At 43.1% G+C, this 18777-nt stretch overlaps 1 protein-coding gene across 1 annotated transcript in view; it reads left to right on the top strand.

Moving 5' to 3' along the window:
• The first annotated feature begins 251 nt into the window (after window positions 1-251).
• The window catches only part of PKP4 (plakophilin 4), a 105235-nt gene continuing 86709 nt past the window's right edge, over window positions 252-18777 (top strand). The window contains exons 1-4 of the mRNA XM_088474773.1: window positions 252-286; window positions 13232-13357; window positions 13468-13655; window positions 14410-14983. Of these exons, the coding sequence (XP_088330899.1) occupies window positions 13324-13357; window positions 13468-13655; window positions 14410-14983 (796 nt within the window). The 5' untranslated portion in view covers window positions 252-286; window positions 13232-13323. The remainder of the gene's footprint in view (window positions 287-13231; window positions 13358-13467; window positions 13656-14409; window positions 14984-18777) is intronic.

Here is an 18777-nt window from a genome sequence, read left to right on the forward strand (position 1 = left end):
TATATATAAAATATATATAATGCATAGACATTTGTATGCGTATATTTGATATTATTGCATGTACGTAGATGTGTGTGTATAGTGTTGCTATTAATCTTGGCATTTTAATGATCTCCTCGGTAGTTAGTGCATGACTAATGTTTCTAGCTCTTGTCTCGCTGTTCTTAGTGGCGCCCGCAGTGCACATGAAGTCGTTGCATAGTTAAACTTTTCATTATTTCACTCAGTCTTCTCTTTTCTTTCTGTTTCAGCTCTACAGAAAAGTCATTTCCTTGGAGATCAGCAGGTATGGAAAAGCTAATCCCATAATATCTGAAAGCTCTTTTCTCCCACTTTATGACCTAGCTTAGAGGTTGATCTCTGACATTCCCTGTATCAGGCTGATTCTGAGACGGACGGATTTCTGTGTACGGACGCACACAGCGAGTTTTTGCATACAGGGCATGTGCTGCTGCGTATTGACGCATTTTTGAGCATCTCCGTCCTATTGTGCGTCGGACAGAACTTGGCCGGATCTGTCTCTTTATGAAATTGGGCGTTTCTGGGTGGCAATAATGCCTGCGCACGGAACCGCTCTATCTTGTCAGAGTATCCTGGGCATGTATTTAAATGTGAGTGCGAATCCGAGACGTGCGTACTTGGAAGGGAAGCCTTTTTCTGACGGATCTCTTGTCCCTATAGCATAGGGCTGGTGCAAGTGCTGATATAAATGATGACAGTTGGGCGGCACAGGTTTCCGCTTGCAGACGCACGAGCCCCCATATTAGCCTTTTGGAAACTTAAGCTGGTACACGCCAAACAATTTGTGTACCCAGCATTCCAACGGGCGCCACCAACAGGCCAACATTACGGGAGGCAGGTACACATTAGACGATCCAGTGGCCGACTGCCCAATATGTCAGCTCCTGCCGCATCCCGCTGCATAGGGTCGACAGCCGCATCGTCAGGTTGAGCTGCATGTAGGGCCAACCTGACGGGAGTGCACACCGCCCGTTATATAGTGTACACACTGCACGATTTGAATAATTTGTCGTTCCGATTTGTTGGAATCGAGCAAATCGTTCAAAATATCGCTAAGTTTGTACCCAACTTTACTTTTGCATAATGTAGTAAATCAGGCTTCCGTGTCTGCTCGCAAATACAGACAGCCACTTTGCATGTGACTCAGAATCAGCCTTTAATCTCCAAAGTGAATAATAATTAATATAATCTGCATGGAGGATGATGTACGTCATCAATCAGGCAATTACGGTAAAGTGTTATTTTTCCGGAATACATCCCTATATATAATGCAAGGCTTCTAAAGGAATATGCTTTTGCTACTGTAGCATTTCCTATATCTCTTATAACTGTGGAACATTTGTGATGGGGCATCTGCAGGTGGTATTACACACGGCACACTGCTGGTGATCTGGATCACACGTGATGCCACCCTAAAATGAATTTGTTTTCAGATAGACAGCACTCTTCATGCCTAATGACTCTTTTTACCATGGTGGTTTGTATTTAATGTAATGAACATTTATCTTTGTTTTTCATAATGACAGAAAAATAAATTTCCTGCTCCTTTGTTCTTGTAAAAAAAAGTTTCATATTAGTCCATGCAAAAAAAGGCACACTCTTACTGCCATAGCAATCCTATGGTAACTTATTACTGGCCACCGTACTTGTGTCCCATTATGGAGAGAAGACACCGCATTACCGTAGTAAAACAACAAAAACAAGTTGCTCTGAAATGCCGTCCTGCTGATCTTGGGCTTGTTCGCCATGATAATTTTTCGCAAGGGCGCGTAACATTTCTTTCCCAGGAAAGTTAGAATATCTGCTGCACACTACACATTAAAGGATGGTTCCATGGTAACAGCAGGTTTGATTGAAAAGACGTAATGGAGAAAAGCTGAATGTAAACTAACTTTCTGGAAACGCTCAGAAAATCAGGATTACAGCGATATAAAACCAGCAGATTATGGCATAATCTTTTTCTCTTTGCTGTACTATCTCCTGAGGTCTTTGTTTAAATACTGTTCCATCTATAAATTATCATGGGTATTGAAAGTTGACATTTAAGGGAAATATACTTAGTTATAGCTGGTGTTTATTTTTTTTATGAATAATTACAGTGACTTTCTCATTAAATTTTATTTCACTGTCTATGGCTGCATTTCTAGCAGAGCTGTTAGCGTAAAATGCCATTCACTGACTGCAGAACAGCGCCACGCAGAGGCTAAATTAACAGGAGAAAGGCTTGTCTGCTTTCTTTACACTGCCAAAGTGTTACTATTTGTTTTGTGTTCTTGTTGAGCACAGAGTTCTCTTTATTTTGCCACCCTGCTGTACACTTATCACCATCTGAATTCATTATAGCAGTGTCAGATCAGCGCACTACACATCCACCTTATAGCTTCAACAGGGATCCGGTAGTTGTCGCGCTACAGTGCATATATTCTATGCACACTGGATTTCTCTTAAACGTTTTATTTCTCCCAACATTATTGGTTTGATGCATGTGTATGAGATGGTACATCACATGGAGTACAAGGTAAAATGTGCGATGATGTCATGTTGGAGCAATATTGTGCTGCTGTTATTGCTCCCACATCACATAGAATTGAAGTGGCCTCTCTAAGGTTGGGGGTCCTCCAGTGTAAGAGAGCAAGAGAGCCGGGGTGGAGAGCACGCTTGTGAGAGAGACACTGGGTGGAGAGCGCGCTTGTGAGAGAGACACGGGGTGGAGAGCGCTCTTGTGAGAGAGACACGGGGTGGAGAGCGCTCTTGTGAGAGAGACACGGGGTGGAGAGCGCTCTTGTGAGAGAGATACGAGGTGGAGAGCGCTCTTGTGAGAGAGACACGGGGTGGAGAGCGCTCTTGTGAGAGAGACACGGGGTGGAGAGCGCTCTTGTGAGAGACACACGGGGTGGAGAGTGCTCTCAGCATGCCTTGCCACAGTTTTGTTATTAGGGAATGCTAAAACTCTGGCAAGGCATGCTGGGACTTGTAGATTCACAACAGCTGGAGAGCCACAGTTTGGCCAGGCCTGGACTAGGAATACAGATGCATATCTGCTACAGTTGAATATGTCCTCTGTGCTTATGGCTCTCACCACTCTATATACTTTTTTTGTGGGGTACAAATAAAATGGGTTTAAGAACACTTTCACTCATCAGGAGTCTGAATTATGAGGGGAGGGGGGGAATATTTTCTAATAAAAACTTCAGGAAAGACGCATTGGAGCCCTGATCATCCTTTGTCACATCTGCAGTATTAGGAGGGGAGGTGCTTTTCTTCTGCAGCAGACAGTGATTGACAGCGTGGCAGTCTTGCAGAAACGCACTGTGCGAATAGCTTGATTCATACACATGGACAGGACCAGTGATGTGATATAGCATTTTAGCTGTTGCCACTGAGCAGGCAAGTCACGTCCATTGCCAGCAATTTATATAGTACTGTAGTTTGATTGATGTGGGAGTTGCATCTCTCTGTAGTCAGCTGAGAGTGTCTGCTGCTGAGTCACAATGTTTAGACTTTAACATTCTAAGTGTTTGCAATGCAAATGTAAAGTTATTTTATTTCTAGTCTTCTGAGGGAAAGGTTATTTTAATTCCCCAAATGCAAAGAAAAAAAATATTACTGTGAAATCCATCTTTGTCGTATTCAACTTATTATTTTTAATATGAACAATGTTTTTAAATCTTAACAGGCTGTTTTGTATATGCACTTTGCCACTTAACTAATTTTTATTTGAATTTTTTTTAAACTGCTCAGAAATTATCAGGGTTTTTATGAGTGAATTAGGTGAAGAACATGATTTAAAAAAATATATATATTTTTTTCATATTTGTAAAATTTGATGATTCAAATTTTTCTTTCAGTAGTTTCTTCTGCCTATTATAACAATGTTATGACTACCATGGAAACCACAGGCACATGATGTGGTGAGCAGACAGGCTTTCGAGCTGTCCTCTGAGCTCTGTCTGCACTGTGAATCTCCCATTCTACCATCACTTGACACGCCGAGAGCAGCGTGCTTGTGTTACTGGCAGCCATACTTAACTGCCCTCCAGAGATGTTTAAAAAAGGATATAATGAATTGTAGGGGTTGGGTAGTAAATTTCGGCACTTGGGATGCCGCCTGTCAATAGCGACAGCTGTATCCCGATACGGACAATCCCGACGGGGGAAAAGTAAGTACTGTAACCCTGCCCCTTTCACCGTCTAAAACTCCTTTCCTGTATCCTAACCATAATCCTCACTACCCCGCACCCTCGCCCTCCTGGATAGTGCCTAACCCTAGCCTCCCCCCTCCCGCAGCCTAACCTAACCCTCCCCCCCACACGGCTGACCTGCCCCACTATACTTATGATCGGGATGCCGGCGATGGCATCTCCTCTCGTGTCGGGATTGGGATTCTGGCGCCGGTCTTCTGGCTGCAGTTCGGAATACCGGCGCCGGTCTTCTGGCTGCAGTTCGGGATACCGGCGCCAGGATTTCGGCAGCCAGCATTCCGGTTGTAGGTTTATTAACTACATCCTGAATTGTAGGATCGGCTGCCAAGAAAGATTGGTATCAAATGCAATATTTAAAAGGTACTTTGCTTTTTAAACACCTATGTGCTGTATACTTTTCACCTTCCACCATCATTTGCACACTTTACAGAGATATGGGGACGGTTCTAGCTCTGAGGACTAGGGAACAAGAGAAGGGAAGGAGATGTCAGCGTCTGTATGATTGTGTGTCCCACGTGAGCAGTGATGAAATTGCCAGACTAAAATGTGGGTACAATGTGTTTTATTAATGGTCACAATGCTACCAAACTAGTAGATCAAGTGTAGTTCTTTATTAAGCACCCTTTAAAAGTATAACAGTAGGTGTCTGCTATACTACCCACTGAGGATTGAGGGCTCCTTGCAGATTTCAGGTGATTCCTTCCTGGAACTACTTTTTTGCAAAGCACTTTGGACCTCATTCAGACCCGGTCGCAAGTGCTGAGCACACGCAACCGGGTCGATGTTAAGGCCCTGCACACGCGCAGCTGATGCACTGCGCGTGCGCAATCCCTGGAGCGACAGAATTTCTCTCTCTCCGGAGCTCACTACAAAAGGGGCGACTGTCAATGTTGATCGACAGCTCGCCCCGTTTTGTTGCAGGGCGGGGGTTGGCAACACAAACAGAGGCTTTACCAAGCGAACGCCTGCCGTTTTGTGGGCGGCCGCACTGACATCAGCAGTGATGTCAGTGGGGAGCTTCCTGATCGATCAGAGCAGGAAGCTCCCTGGGGCTTGCGGTTGCCGAGACCCAACCGTAGGGTCTCGTCGCAAACTGCGATGGTCGCGATGGTCTTGACCATTGCGACCATCAACCTGGTCAGTCGCTAAGCTGTGGGTGGCAACACACAGCTTAGTTAGCAACCAGGAGGCCGCACTAAAAAAAAGAAGCGGCCACCCTCATTCAGAGAGAGCGATCGCTTCTTGCGACCGCCTCTGAATGAGGGCCTTTGTGCTATACTTTCCGTGCGTCGGGCAGAACTTTGACCCAGATATCCTGTATATATTTGTGTGTGTATAGGTCTCATCTACAGTACCTATCTTATATATACATCTGAATTGTAAGCTTCATAAGCAGTGCCTTCCCTCCCTCTTGTCCTCGTATACACCACACCTTAATGTCAACATTTGTAGACCTATGTTCCTGCTCTGTTGTTCATTGTGGCACCTGACAAAATTAACAATGACAGCCATACTTAAATGCCCTCCAGAGATATAATATTCCTATAATAAATATTTCATGTGAGAATGAGCTGTTTGTATTTTGCTTGCGTCGCTGCAAACTATTATCAGTATTTGTATTTGCAGAAAAGTGTCTGCTGTAAATTGGGAACATGGTTTTGTCACAAATAATAGGATGAGTGATCCTTATTCCCTTCAGTATGCCAACATAGCGCAATGGGGCACTATGAATGCTGGCAATTTATAGCTGTAAAAGCTCCTGTGTGACAACATCCCTGCATAAATCAGCTAACAATCGAGGCCAGTGCCAGTTTTAAAAACTACAAATAACTTAATGAGTTTTCGTTCATTTGATGTTAAGACTATGTAGCCCATACAAGTTGCTTCTCTATCCCTCTCTCCCCCTCCCTCTCTCGCTATCTCCCTCTCCCATTTCTTTCTCTCGCCCATCTCTCTCTCGCCCTGTCCTCCTTTCCCTTTACTCCCCACCCTCCTCCTTTCCTCTCTCTCTCTCTCTCTCTCTCTCTCTCGCCCCTCTCTCTCTCTCGCCCCTCTCTCTCTCTCGCCCCTCTCTCTCTCTCGCCCCTCTCTCTCTCTCCCCCCCTCTCTCTCTCGCCCCCCCTCTCTCTCTCGCCCCCCTCTCTCTCTCGCCCCCCTCTCTCTCTCGCCCCCCTCTCTCTCTCGCCCCCCCTCTCTCTCTCGCCCCCCTCTCTCTCTCGCCCCCCCTCTCTCTCTCGCCCCCCTCTCTCTCTCGCCCCCCTCTCTCTCTCTCTCTCGCCCCCCTCTCTCTCTCTCTCTCGCCCCCCTCTCTCTCTCTCTCTCGCCCCCCTCTCCTCTCTCTCTCTCGCCCCCCCTCTCTCTCTCTCTCGCCCCCCCTCTCTCTCTCTCTCTCCCCCCTCTCTCTCTCTCTCTCCCCCCCTCTCTCTCTCTCTCTCTCGCCCCCCTCTCTCTCTCTCTCTCGCCCCCCTCTCTCTCTCTCTCTCGCCCCCCTCTCTCTCTGTCCTCATCTCGCCCCCCTCTCTCTCTGTCCTCTCTCGCCCCCCTCTCTCTCTGTCCTCTCTTGCCCCCCTCTCTCTCTGTCCTCTCTCGCCCCCCTCTCTCTCTGTCCTCTCTCGCCCCCCTCTCTCTCTGTCCTCTCTCGCCCCCCCTCTCTCTCTGTCCTCTCTCGCCCCCCTCTGTCCTCTCTCGCCCCCCTCTCTCTCTCCTCTCTCGCCCCCCCCCTCTCTCTCTCTCTCGCCCTCTCTCTCTCCTCTCTCGCCCTCTCTCTCTCTCTCTCTCTCTCTCTCTCTCCTCTCTCGCCCCCCCCCTCTCTCTCTCCATCTCTCGCCCCCCCTCTCTCTCTCCCATATCTCGCCCCCCCCTCTCTCTCTCCCATATCTCTCTCCCATTTATTTCTCTCTCCCATATTTACTCCCCACCGCCCTTTCTTTCTCATCTATCTAAAGCTGGGGTACACACGGTACAAAGGGGCAGATGTATGAAGCTCCCAACTGTCATTTTTCAAACACAGCCTGTAACATGACAGTTAGGAGCTGAGTGGTCGTTTATCACTGTGGATCTATTGTACAAACGATATAGATGGGTCACTAACTACTGCAAATTGTTAACGATGCATCGTGAGGGTGTTTGCTATGGGGATTTTCCTACGGTGTATTGCCTATTTTAGAACCTTCTTCCTTCAGGGTGGGGATGGGAGGCGGCTGTGTCCAGGCAGCCAGTCTTACCTGGGAAGGGGCAGTGCACTAGACACAAGCTATAACGTAATATAATAGAGATCACAGATTAAGGCTTAAAGTAGGGTTACATTGCAAGTGTACCAATTACCTGCATCCAGTGAAGGTAGTCATTTTGTAAAATGAATTAATATTCATGAGAATGCAGCCTTTCAATTCACTAGGAGCCAATGCCTTGTTAATAGTCATGATGTGCCACAGAGATGTTATTGATCTGTAGTTACTCAGCTGGCCTCACTCTTATAATTATTGATTCAGCCCCCAACATGACTGCCTCCAGTGTATGTGAGCAACAAATACACTTTAAGGACTGGTTTAAATTAGAGATGTGCGCAGACCTCTTGTTGTGGATCTGTATCTCCTTCAATGTTTTGGATCTGGATTTGGTTTTGCAAACCACCGTTGCGTGTGTTGGTTTTGGATCTGTATTTATTTCCCAAAAATTATATAAACCACATAATTTGGTTCCTACAGTATTATTAACCTTGATCATTTTCAGGCATTTCTAGGCATTTTTAACCACCTCACAGCTCACAATATTGATTTCACTATTTTTCACCAATATAGGATAAAGTAAGCAACAGAGCAGTGGCACTAACACGGCAGTTTAAAAAAAATATACAGTTGGGTATCTTTGAAACATTGCCACACAGCAGACAGGATGGCCGTTTAATAATCTATAATAATGTCAGACAGCAATGCCCCAAAATGTACAAAATGTAAAGGAAAGAGGTACAAGATGGAATTGTCCCACCCACCCACCCACCCACCATTATGTGGGATATTAAAAAGGACATGCACAGTTTAACATACCAAGCACTTTAGCGACAAGGACTGACACTTTCGTGGCTGAACTCCTTGGTTTTTTTTGGGCCCTCACAGAACATTTTTTGGAACGACTACCTCCAATTATTAAGGAGGAGGTTGATGATGAGGGTGTTGGTGGTGGAGATGTGCTGGTCCAAACTGCTGGTAGCTGATACTGGACTGCTTGTTATTAATTTACAAATTATTTATAATTTTGTTAAACAATTTGCATGAACTAGCTGCAAATGCCATAACAGGGAGGAGGTGCTTAGATGGTTAATGACCCTTCCTCTTCTAACATTGGCTTTAAAAATGGAGCAGATGCCTTCACAACTGTTGTCAGGATTTAGGTTAAAATAATTCCACACCCAAGACGTGGCTTTTCTGGCTTTCTTTTTATCATTAGCAAGAACTGCTGCCACTGGTGGCTGATTTACGCAAACTGCATCCTCATCATCCTCATCATCAACATCCTCATTAGCGTTAGATAGGACACAAATTTCCCCCTCATCCTCCTTTTGCACTTTCTCCACACTATCATCCTCATTTTCTATTATTTCACCATCTAATACTAGCACATGGCGTCAGTGATCTGATGCGAAACTGTGTGACAGCTGTTATACTTACTTCCTCTATCAAAGGACTGTTTAATCGTCAATTGTTTTTTTAAATTACTACTAGTAGTAGTCTTCTTGGTCCCTTTCTGGGATGAAGATCCACCCCCAGCAGCATCAACAGACATAGCACTCAAGGATCCTTCTGAGGAATCATGGATAGGAGAAGAGTCAGTCAGTCTTATGAAATTGGATGCAGGACTTCTTCCTATCACGAATGAGGATGTTGATGATGATGCAGGTGTTGGTGGTGGAGATTACAGGTGCTTGGATCCAGATAGAAGGGAGCAGCTAAGTGACACTGCACTGATTGTTACATTTTCTTTAACCAAAGATTCTAAATTTGAAAAACACTTATCAATTTGATGAATGAGTTGCAAGTGACTTAACAGTGATTTTCCTAGATGGTTAAGGTCTTTACCTCTACTCATTGTTACTTGGCAATGGTTACATATGGTTGTTGGGATTTGCGTGGAAATAATTCCACACGTGAGAAGTTAATTTTTTGGTCCTTTGCCCAGGCATGACAACAATGGGATTTTTCCCACCATGGGCAACAACTGTTGCCTGTTTTACAGTTTTTACACAAACATCCTCGGCATCAACGTCATCATCATCCTTGTTGTTATCGTCAACTACATAAATATCCTTATCTTCCTGGTTCAATTCCACAGAAGCATCCTCGATTTCTACGTCAGCATGTTTTCTTGTGCTGCTCGTCCCCACATTTGCAGAGGGTACACAAATGGTGGAAGGAGGATCCTCTTCAAATACAGTATTAGAAAGATCAGGCTCACACATGGCAACCTGCTTACACACTTGGACTCTCCTCTGGGTTCTGTATTTCGGAGCACACAGTTGGTTCCGGTGTCTTACTTGTCTTAACAATTAAAAAATTATTTTATACCTCTCCTACAAGCAGAAGGGCTTAAATCATCACAACTAGAACCACCAGTCATAAATTAAGGCCAGGGCCTTATCCTTTCCTTGCCACTTTGTGTAGTGAATGGCATATTGCCAATTTTTTGTTTCTCTAAAGCTGACTTAGCTTTAGATCTTTTTTTCTTTAACAGGGTAAAAGTTGATTTTTACATGGCCTGACTTAAGCCCTGGGGCATCGGCCTTCATAGATGATGTTGACGGCCTTGCATCGTCATCATGACTGCTGTCGGCAGCTACAAGACTGGTATGTGGTTCCTGCTCTCCTGTCATGTGACTGTCCTCCATGCTGACTGCAGTCTTGCAGCAGTGTCACGAAGCAATTATAGCTGGGCTAACGGACACAACCACACAAAAAATATATATTTTTAAAACAGGAAGAGCACCCCTGAACGAGGCAGCAGCCCCTTGATAAATGACACAGGCAGCACCCCTGTGCAGCTACGTTATTAGGTGCTGCTAAGGTGCGCGCACACACAGGAAAAAAAAATACTTTGATTCATTCTTTTTTTACACAGGGGAGAGCACCCCTGATGGACAGAGCACTCCCTGGACAACACAGCAGCACCCCCTAATGGACTGCAATGACACAGGAGCCACTGAAGCCCCCCTCTTCTGTCTGCAGCACAGCTCCCATAGAGTATAGAGTGGACAACAACACGGCCCTTATGTTCAACAACACAGCCCTGGACAACAGCCAGCCCCTATCGAATACAGCCAGCCCCTATGACAAGTGACAACAGCAGCCAGCCCCTATGCACAGCAAGTCAGTAACCGCACAGCCGCTATGGACAACAAGAGCACATTCCCTCCTTTGCTTCCTCTTCACTCTCCACAGCAGGAATGAAAATGGCGGCGAGCGGGGAAGCTTTTATACAATCCAAAACCTGTGAGAAACAGACAGTGCGATGATGACGTTTTGCCTCGCTTTGAGATCCGAGTCAGACTGGAAAACCCGAGCCGACTTGGATCTGCTAAATTCGGGTGGGTTCGGATCTCTGAGATCCGATCCCGCTCATGTCTAGTATAAATTTCACTAATGACACTATCAAATGTGTGAAGTATATTTACATGGTCGTTTTTTGTGTGGAATTTTTCAGAAAATGGTAATTTTTTATTTTTAGGAGATGGGGGATTTTCTGTGCATCCTTTGATGAGGTGGGATTATTACCATTTCCTCTCCTGACACTGTACAATTATCTGCATCTCTTGGTTTGCCGGAGTTTCTTTTGAAATAGTTTTTCCGCACCGTGATTTTATAGCTTGTTAACAAGGCTGAGCGGTTTGGAGCGCGGGATTAGTGCCATTCCGGTCTCTCCATAAGGTGATTCTATGCAGTCATCACAACTGTATCAGCAGCGATAATGCATTCACCAAGCCCAAAATATTTGCATAGCACTTTAAGCCATCGAGCAGCAGCAGACCTAAAATTAAATCATCCGAATGGGTTCTTGGCATCCCGTGGAATGAGTTCATTTAAAGAAATGATCTTGATGAGATGTTGGAACTGCCATAGGTTTATTTATTTATTTTTCCAAGGCCGTCACAGCTTGCTTGTTTCCTATTTATGATCATTTTTGTGGCAATTCAACTCTGTTCATTTCAGAAACTGAGTGATGTTCATAATAGTTTTGCCTCACACATGTTTTAAAGTGTCTGCAGCCCCACACTTGATTAAATTTATGAAGTATGCAAATTATTCCTCCAACCACTAGTTACCAGCAAGGCGAGTGGCATATTGGGTATTTTTGTGGGTTTTTTTAATTTCATTTTATTATTTTCTCCTATCAGTCACTGCCAAAGTATTCTTGAGTGCATGTTTATATGCTTCTGGACTATTTATTAATTTACTTTTGCTGCCTGATTTATACAGAGAATTGAAATACAATTAAGCTAATGTGTGTGCAGTTGTGTTTATGTTCACTGGGAATTGTTTTTCTCTATTCAATTGGTCTTAATTTGTGGTTAGTTTGTGTAGGAAAGCTCACAGAAATCTAATTTGCCCTTAGAAACAATGAGCCAGTTATAAATTAGTCTCTGAACTGTATGTTTGGGAGGTTTCCGCAGGCCTATTTGGTTTTATAATGAGGGAGATATGAGTGGACTTAACGCATAACAACATAATTGACTTAAGGGGTATATTTACTAAAGTGAGTTTTTAGAAGTGGAGCTGTTGCCAATAGCAACTAATCAGATTCTACTTATCATTTATCTAGCACCTTCTAGAAGATAATAGCTAGAATCTGATTGGTTGCTATGGGCAGCAACTCGCTTTAGTAAATATACCCCTAGGTCAGAGGACGGGAAGCTCTGGTTATGTTAAACTACAATCTGCCCCATTGTCGGAGAGCTTGGATGGTTCAGTATTAATTGTGGAATAGTACAAACTAAATCTACATTAGCAGGTAATCAGCTACACACAAAAATAGATGCATACTACTTTATAGTGCTACATATTTTCCACTTTTATGTTATGACATGATGACTAATAAAAAACTTAAAATGTAGAACAAAAAAAAAAGATATATTTTTGGTTTATGAAACTAAAGGCACTCGTCCACTGAGCGATTTCTATGAGCGATTGAACTATAACTATCTCGCTCATGAATCATGCAAGAATGGGCCACATTCATGTCGGAAACTACCAGCAATGCGCGCTCCCGCTGGTCATTTCAGACATCAGTCATCGTCCGAAAATGCTGTACAACCTGACGATAACGTCAGGTTGAGCGTGGTAGGTGATGATTGATGTGCCTACACTGAACGACTGCTCATTCAGTGTAGGCACATCAGACTGACAAACGACTACACTATTACAATGTCGTAATTGTGCAGTCGTTTTTTGGTCGGCTAGTGGATGTGTGCCTTTAGTTTCCAGGATATTTTGCATAGACAAATGCAGGGGCGTTTCCGGTTTTAACTTGACTGACCGAGATGAAACAAAGTTTAGGTTATTTCTAAGAGTTTCCACTATAAAATGATTGTTTTGATGAAAAGCGTTTCAGTCGTTTATGCGCAAACTTGGAACAAACAAACACAACATTTTTATTATATTAGTATATAGATTACAAAGGATATACTCGCAAGAAATACTATGGGGAAATGTGCGTCTGAAAACTGATATACCAGTACCCTTCTCTAGTCAGCCAACCGTGATCAATACACCAACACTACACCATTTTGGCCATAGGGGACCAATCCTTCCTTTGTGAATGTGATTGTCATGCAAGAGCTCTTGTTAGTGTCCTTTGTATGCAGTTTTGGGGAGTTAATGACAATTTATAGGCAATTATGTGCATTAAAGATGGGTGAATCTGTCAGCAAATGACAGACTAAAGTCCATTTTTTTCCCTGTTCCCTGCACAGATTACAAAACTGTATAGATGTCACAAGTTCATTTTACTGTTGGTTTCAGATGCATCATCCGGAGGTCCCCCTAAGCCGAGACTGCCTGACTCTACTCTTACCAACCACTTCCTCATTAGATCTGACACAGAACCAGTAACCATGTATTCCCCAGAACAGACGTCTCTTCATGAAAGTGAGGGTCTGTTCTATGATTTATCTTATTACCGAAAAATACCTTTCAGAGAAATCGCTTTGTGCTCCTTGGTTTACTGTGGAGCTAATACTTATTTCTTTGGTTTTCAGGGTCTTTAGGCAATTCCAGGAGCTCAACACAAATGAACTCATATTCTGACAGCGGTTACCAGGAAGCCGGGACATTCCACAACCACAGTGTGGGGAAACCCGAACTTCGGCAGCAACATTCGTTCTCTGGATCCACTAGTAACCACATGGTGAGGTCATCACGGGCTGAAGGTCAGACCTTTGCCCAGGTAATATTATGTATGGCATGTAGTTTAACAAAAGTTACTTCCGCTATCTTGCTATTATTTTTTTTATCTGCATATACATTTTGTAGAGCTTGCATGATAATTAAAGAAGGTGTGTTTCCAAGAGTTGTCGTTCAAAAGTTTATAACTGAAAAAGCAAATGGTTTGCTGACGTTACATGTTATAACAAAAGTGGGAAGGTAATGTCGTTGATCAGGAGTTTGATGCTTTTGTTGTCTCTTTCATTAGAGAATTTTGTCTCAAGTTTCTGAAGTAGATTGTTACCCAGAGGGATTTAGTTTAGAATGTAAACATGCTGTTTATGCTTTCTGGTTCTGGCATCGCCGGTGCACAGGAGCTAGAAGCCAGCTCCAAGAGCTTCGGCAGAGCTGATCAATCTTTGTATTTATGTTCCGGTGCTGGTGATTTGGAGCAGAGATAAATATGACTACAGTAGGGGTTCCTGGGGATAAGAGTAGGGATTGGCTCTGGTGCCTGTTTGGAACCGTAAAATGGAAAACCTGAAGTTAAACTTACATTCAAATGGGAGAATTACAAGATGAATAGACACCTGAAGTAGTCAATCAAACCAAAAGCTAAATAGTGATTTCAGTGAGACAATGTATACAGTGTGAAATGCACATACAACCCTCTCCCCACACACACACACACACACACTATATTGGTAGTCATTGCTTGTATATTGTGCAATTTAACCATTACTGTAAACTGTAACTTTTTTTTTATTTTTTTTTAGCCACCAAATACTATGGCAGCCAACCGAGCAGTTCGGCGTGTTAGCTCCGTTCCTTCAAGGTCACAATCACCCTCTTATGTCATTGGATCTGGTGTGTCTCCATCTAGAGGGTCACTGAGAACTTCTGTGGGAAGTGGTTATGGTTCCCCAACGGTTACAGATTCCCAACCTCTTCCTTCTGCAAACACCTACTCTTCTACGACCTTGCCTTCTCAGAGAGCAGCTTCTCCTTATACAATACGGAGGTCTAACTCCCCGACTGGTGTGCGAAGGATCACTTCGATCACTTCTAGGCCAAACGCCAACCCTAATGGTCTGAACTCAGCTTATCAAACCTTGGGCACCTCCGTCAGGGTTGGTTCCCCGCTAACTTTATCAGATACACAAAATAGAATTGGCTCATCGATCCAAGCTCCTTTGGGATCGTCCTCTTCTCCAAAGCGAGCTGGAATGACTGCGGTTCCACAACACATGGGGACATTACAGAGGAATGTGCATGATGTTGACCAATATGGTCACCAGCCTTATGACATCTATGAAAGAATGGTTCCACCAAGGCCAGACAGTCTTACAGGTTAGTACAAACATTATATATGTGTACACTGTTGATTTTAAAATGAACCTCTATATACCCCTGCCTATACCTTTCTAAAATCCTTCCTATAAACCTCTAAGAATAACGCCAATTTGCGTACGCAGTCTGACCGCAAATAAAGACAGGAGTGGAATCTGTGGTTCCAAAGCACAAGTATTATTCAGGTAAAAGTTCAGTCAGTTACACGCAATTGATACATACACAATTTAGGCGTAAAAGGAAATAATACAGACCCAAGTACAGTATACATACGCTGTGCCTACGGACACGGAGATAGGCATCAGTAAGAGACCGTCAGTTCATACAGCATTCAGCATGGACTAAAAAAAACAGTATCCGGGCACACACATTTATCCCCCCCAGACTAAAACAGGACAATGGGGAAGTTTCTTGCTGATGTCATTGGTTCCCAGAGGAGAAGCATATGTTACAGCACATTTAACAGGCTGGTTCAAATAGACTCTCCTTGCCTCTAACAACAGGGGAATCTTTCTAGTAACGCCCTCTGTAACATTTAAACATTTTGTTGCTTGTAAGTTCTGCGATCCATAACTTGAGTTTGCATGATGCGATCTCTCCACCGATAACACCAGAATGCTGTAAAAAGCATACGCATCAGAACAAAACCAAACACAACTTGCTTATCATGTATAATATCTTAGTTATTAAATACCTTTATTTCTCAGCATTTAAACTTACTTAACCAACTTAACTCATACATTTTGATGCTTATTGAACCTTATGTGTGAATATGAAATGTGTGAGTATTTGGGGTTTGATATAAAGACATATTTAATGTGTGTATGAAGATGAGTGCATTTGTCTCTAACATTTTCTAGATAGTTCTACATGTCCTGTCAACAGGCCCTCCCACCTTTCCTGTGTTCAAAGGAAAGATACCTCTGTCTGTCTCTTGTGTGAAAATGCAAAATATCCCAACTACAAGGTGACACTCCAGCCCCCAAAATCATGTCATTGCAGGAAGCCTGCTTATTTATTCTAGCCAGACCACCCATAGTGGGCAAACACTATGCAGGAAGCTTATCTACACAAGCCAGTTGTCACCTGGCCACTTGCTTAATGCAATACTGTAAAGCCATTTCTGGAATATATCCCTTATAATACGTAAAGTAATGAAATAGGCTTTTAGTGAATCGCCGCAACATATGATGATGGTCACAGATGCATTCGCATGACGCTAAAGGCACCATCGCCACATGTACTAAAATGTGAGTCCATCCAAAATTGCGCCTAGGCAGCCACTTCGCAAAATGGCGTCTTGCGGCCAGTCGCAAGATGGTGTCGCTGCGATTCAATTTTAAACTGATCTTGTCTCAGCCAATAATCCAGCTTCGACAACACATTTAGGAATACTGTGAATGCTATTAAATAAAACTTTACTTGTCAACTCTTCCTGATTGTCATGGAGACTCCCTGAAGAGTCTAGCAGTCTCCTTGATTGCACCTTACCCCATTATGAAGCTGTTATATAAAAGAAAAAACAGATATATACATTCAATTGGGATCATTAGTATAATTTCCCTGCATTGGTTATACGGCACAATGATCCCTAAGGCTACATGCATTTTCTGAAAAGTATCAATGTGTTTTCATCAACATGTAGGTCTTACTAACTGCTTTGGGGCTCATTTACATTTGGATGTAAATCAGTTTTATGATACGCCTCTACGATGTAGCAGTACACATCCATTTTAATGCACGCTCATAGGTGTTGCTTTGTATGAATAAAACTCCTATGAATTCATTACTTTACATATTAGATTACACACACACAGCAGAAGGGGTGCAGTATTTTTTAAATGAACTATAAAATTTGAGTACTTATATAATATGCATATGTGTGTATTTTGCGGCAAGGTCCTCATGGTAAAATGACTTAGTATGTCCGTACTATACAACAGTTTCTAAGCAGAGCTGTTTTAAAAGTCCACTAAGCATTATAAAATGAAGGACTATAATGACAGCTCTGCGCAGTGCATGTCAGCAGGTTTAAGTAGATAATTTGCCTTTTTGGTTTTTCTCTCTGCTTAATGCCTCTTATAGTAAAGAGAACTTGGTGATTAAGAGTCTGCACCTTCCTGTAAAATGTCATTCTGCATTCCGAGAGTCCCTCCTCTGTTGTGCCTTGGGCAAAATGCACACGATTTCCAAGCCGTAGAGTACCTTTTGGATGAAACGATTATCTTAGAAATTTAGATCAGAAAAATCATGCCAGGTGGGAATGGCAATTATCAATAACAAATTGCCCAATTTCCTTGTGCTATTTTTTCATGTAATTGCTTTTAGATGAATCGTATTCAGTCGAAGAAATAATTGTCAGTATACGGCAGCCAAGAATAGGTATTTAAATGTGGAAGCCATGCGTTCACGTGTAGATATTACTGAGACGATCGCAATTACAGCGAGGACTGATGAGAGAGACATAACCTTAATGTCATGTTTATAAATGAATGTGATTCCCTAATTATTATTTCTGTACAAAGCTAATAAGTGTCTCAGATAACAACTCCTTGTTAAATATCTGCTGTTCCTGTGTGGCTTAATATCGTGTGGATAGAATAAAGCTGGGGTACACACTATATGATGTAACAAATGATGCGACGGTCGTCCCAATGTCACTAAATCCCAGAACACACGATATAGAGAGTACACACTATGTAATATTCAGAATGAGGGCATAATATAGCATGTCGGAGGATTGTATCCAATTAATAGTTTCTCCTGTACACACTATGCAATCATCGTGTAGGTCACTAGCGGTTCAGGTGACGTCTTCAGAGGAAAGCTTGGACCCAATATATTGTGTGTACACACTACACAATGTTGCAGCACATCATTCATCGCATCGTCCCATCTGCCGTGCCGCACATCAGATGGGACGATACAGTGAGCGAAGGATTGGGCATACGCACGATACGATGAGTCCAATATACCTTTCCGTTCCACGTCGGAACGATATATTGGACGATAGATCTTAGTGTGTACCCAGCTTAACTTCTCAGGTAACTTGGTGGTCCACGACATACTTATTACTCGTGTGTTTATTAAATGGTGATAATGTAAAAGGATAATATTGTTTTTCCCCTCACAGTTCTCAAGCTGCACTTCAGCTCTTCCAATAACTTTTACCTATTATCTCCTAGTATTTCTGAATTTCACCTGGTCTTTTATGTTTATAGCCTTTACTTTGAGTCCTGTTTTTGTTTTACATTTCCACCCCAGTCATTTAATTTTGCCTACTTCAACTCTTCCTCCTTCCTGTTGTCACTACCCAGCATTAGCTTCATCCATGTACCAGTGATTCCTAACCTCGGTTCTCGAGGCGCACTAACAGTCCTGGTTTTAGTGCTATCCATGCTTGAGCACAAATGGTTATACCAAAATAACCGAGGTACTAATGATGTCATCTGTGCTCAAATATGGCTATCCTTAAAACCTGGACTGTTAGTGTGCCTTGAGGACCGTGATTGGGAACCCCTGCTGTACACCATGGTTCCAATGACCAGTTAGTGGGTTTCAGCCTTACCATAGATTGCTTAGTAGGTATGCCCAAAATGACCCCCCTTTCTCAGGAAAACATCTGCCTAAGGTTAGTCTGAGATCAGTTAGAACTTATGGAAAATGTAGTCTGATGTTAACACTGATCTGACTGTATCTGCTGTCATAGTCTGACTGTACTACATGTGACACCATTGAGTCCATCATTTCAGCAAAGGTTTGTGGCACTACAGATTTAGCTTTGCCTGAGCATG

This window comes from Taudactylus pleione, unplaced genomic scaffold (assembly GCF_031769625.1).
Source record: "Taudactylus pleione unplaced genomic scaffold, aTauple2 ptg000156l, whole genome shotgun sequence".
Classification (NCBI taxonomy): Eukaryota; Metazoa; Chordata; class Amphibia; order Anura; family Myobatrachidae; genus Taudactylus; species Taudactylus pleione.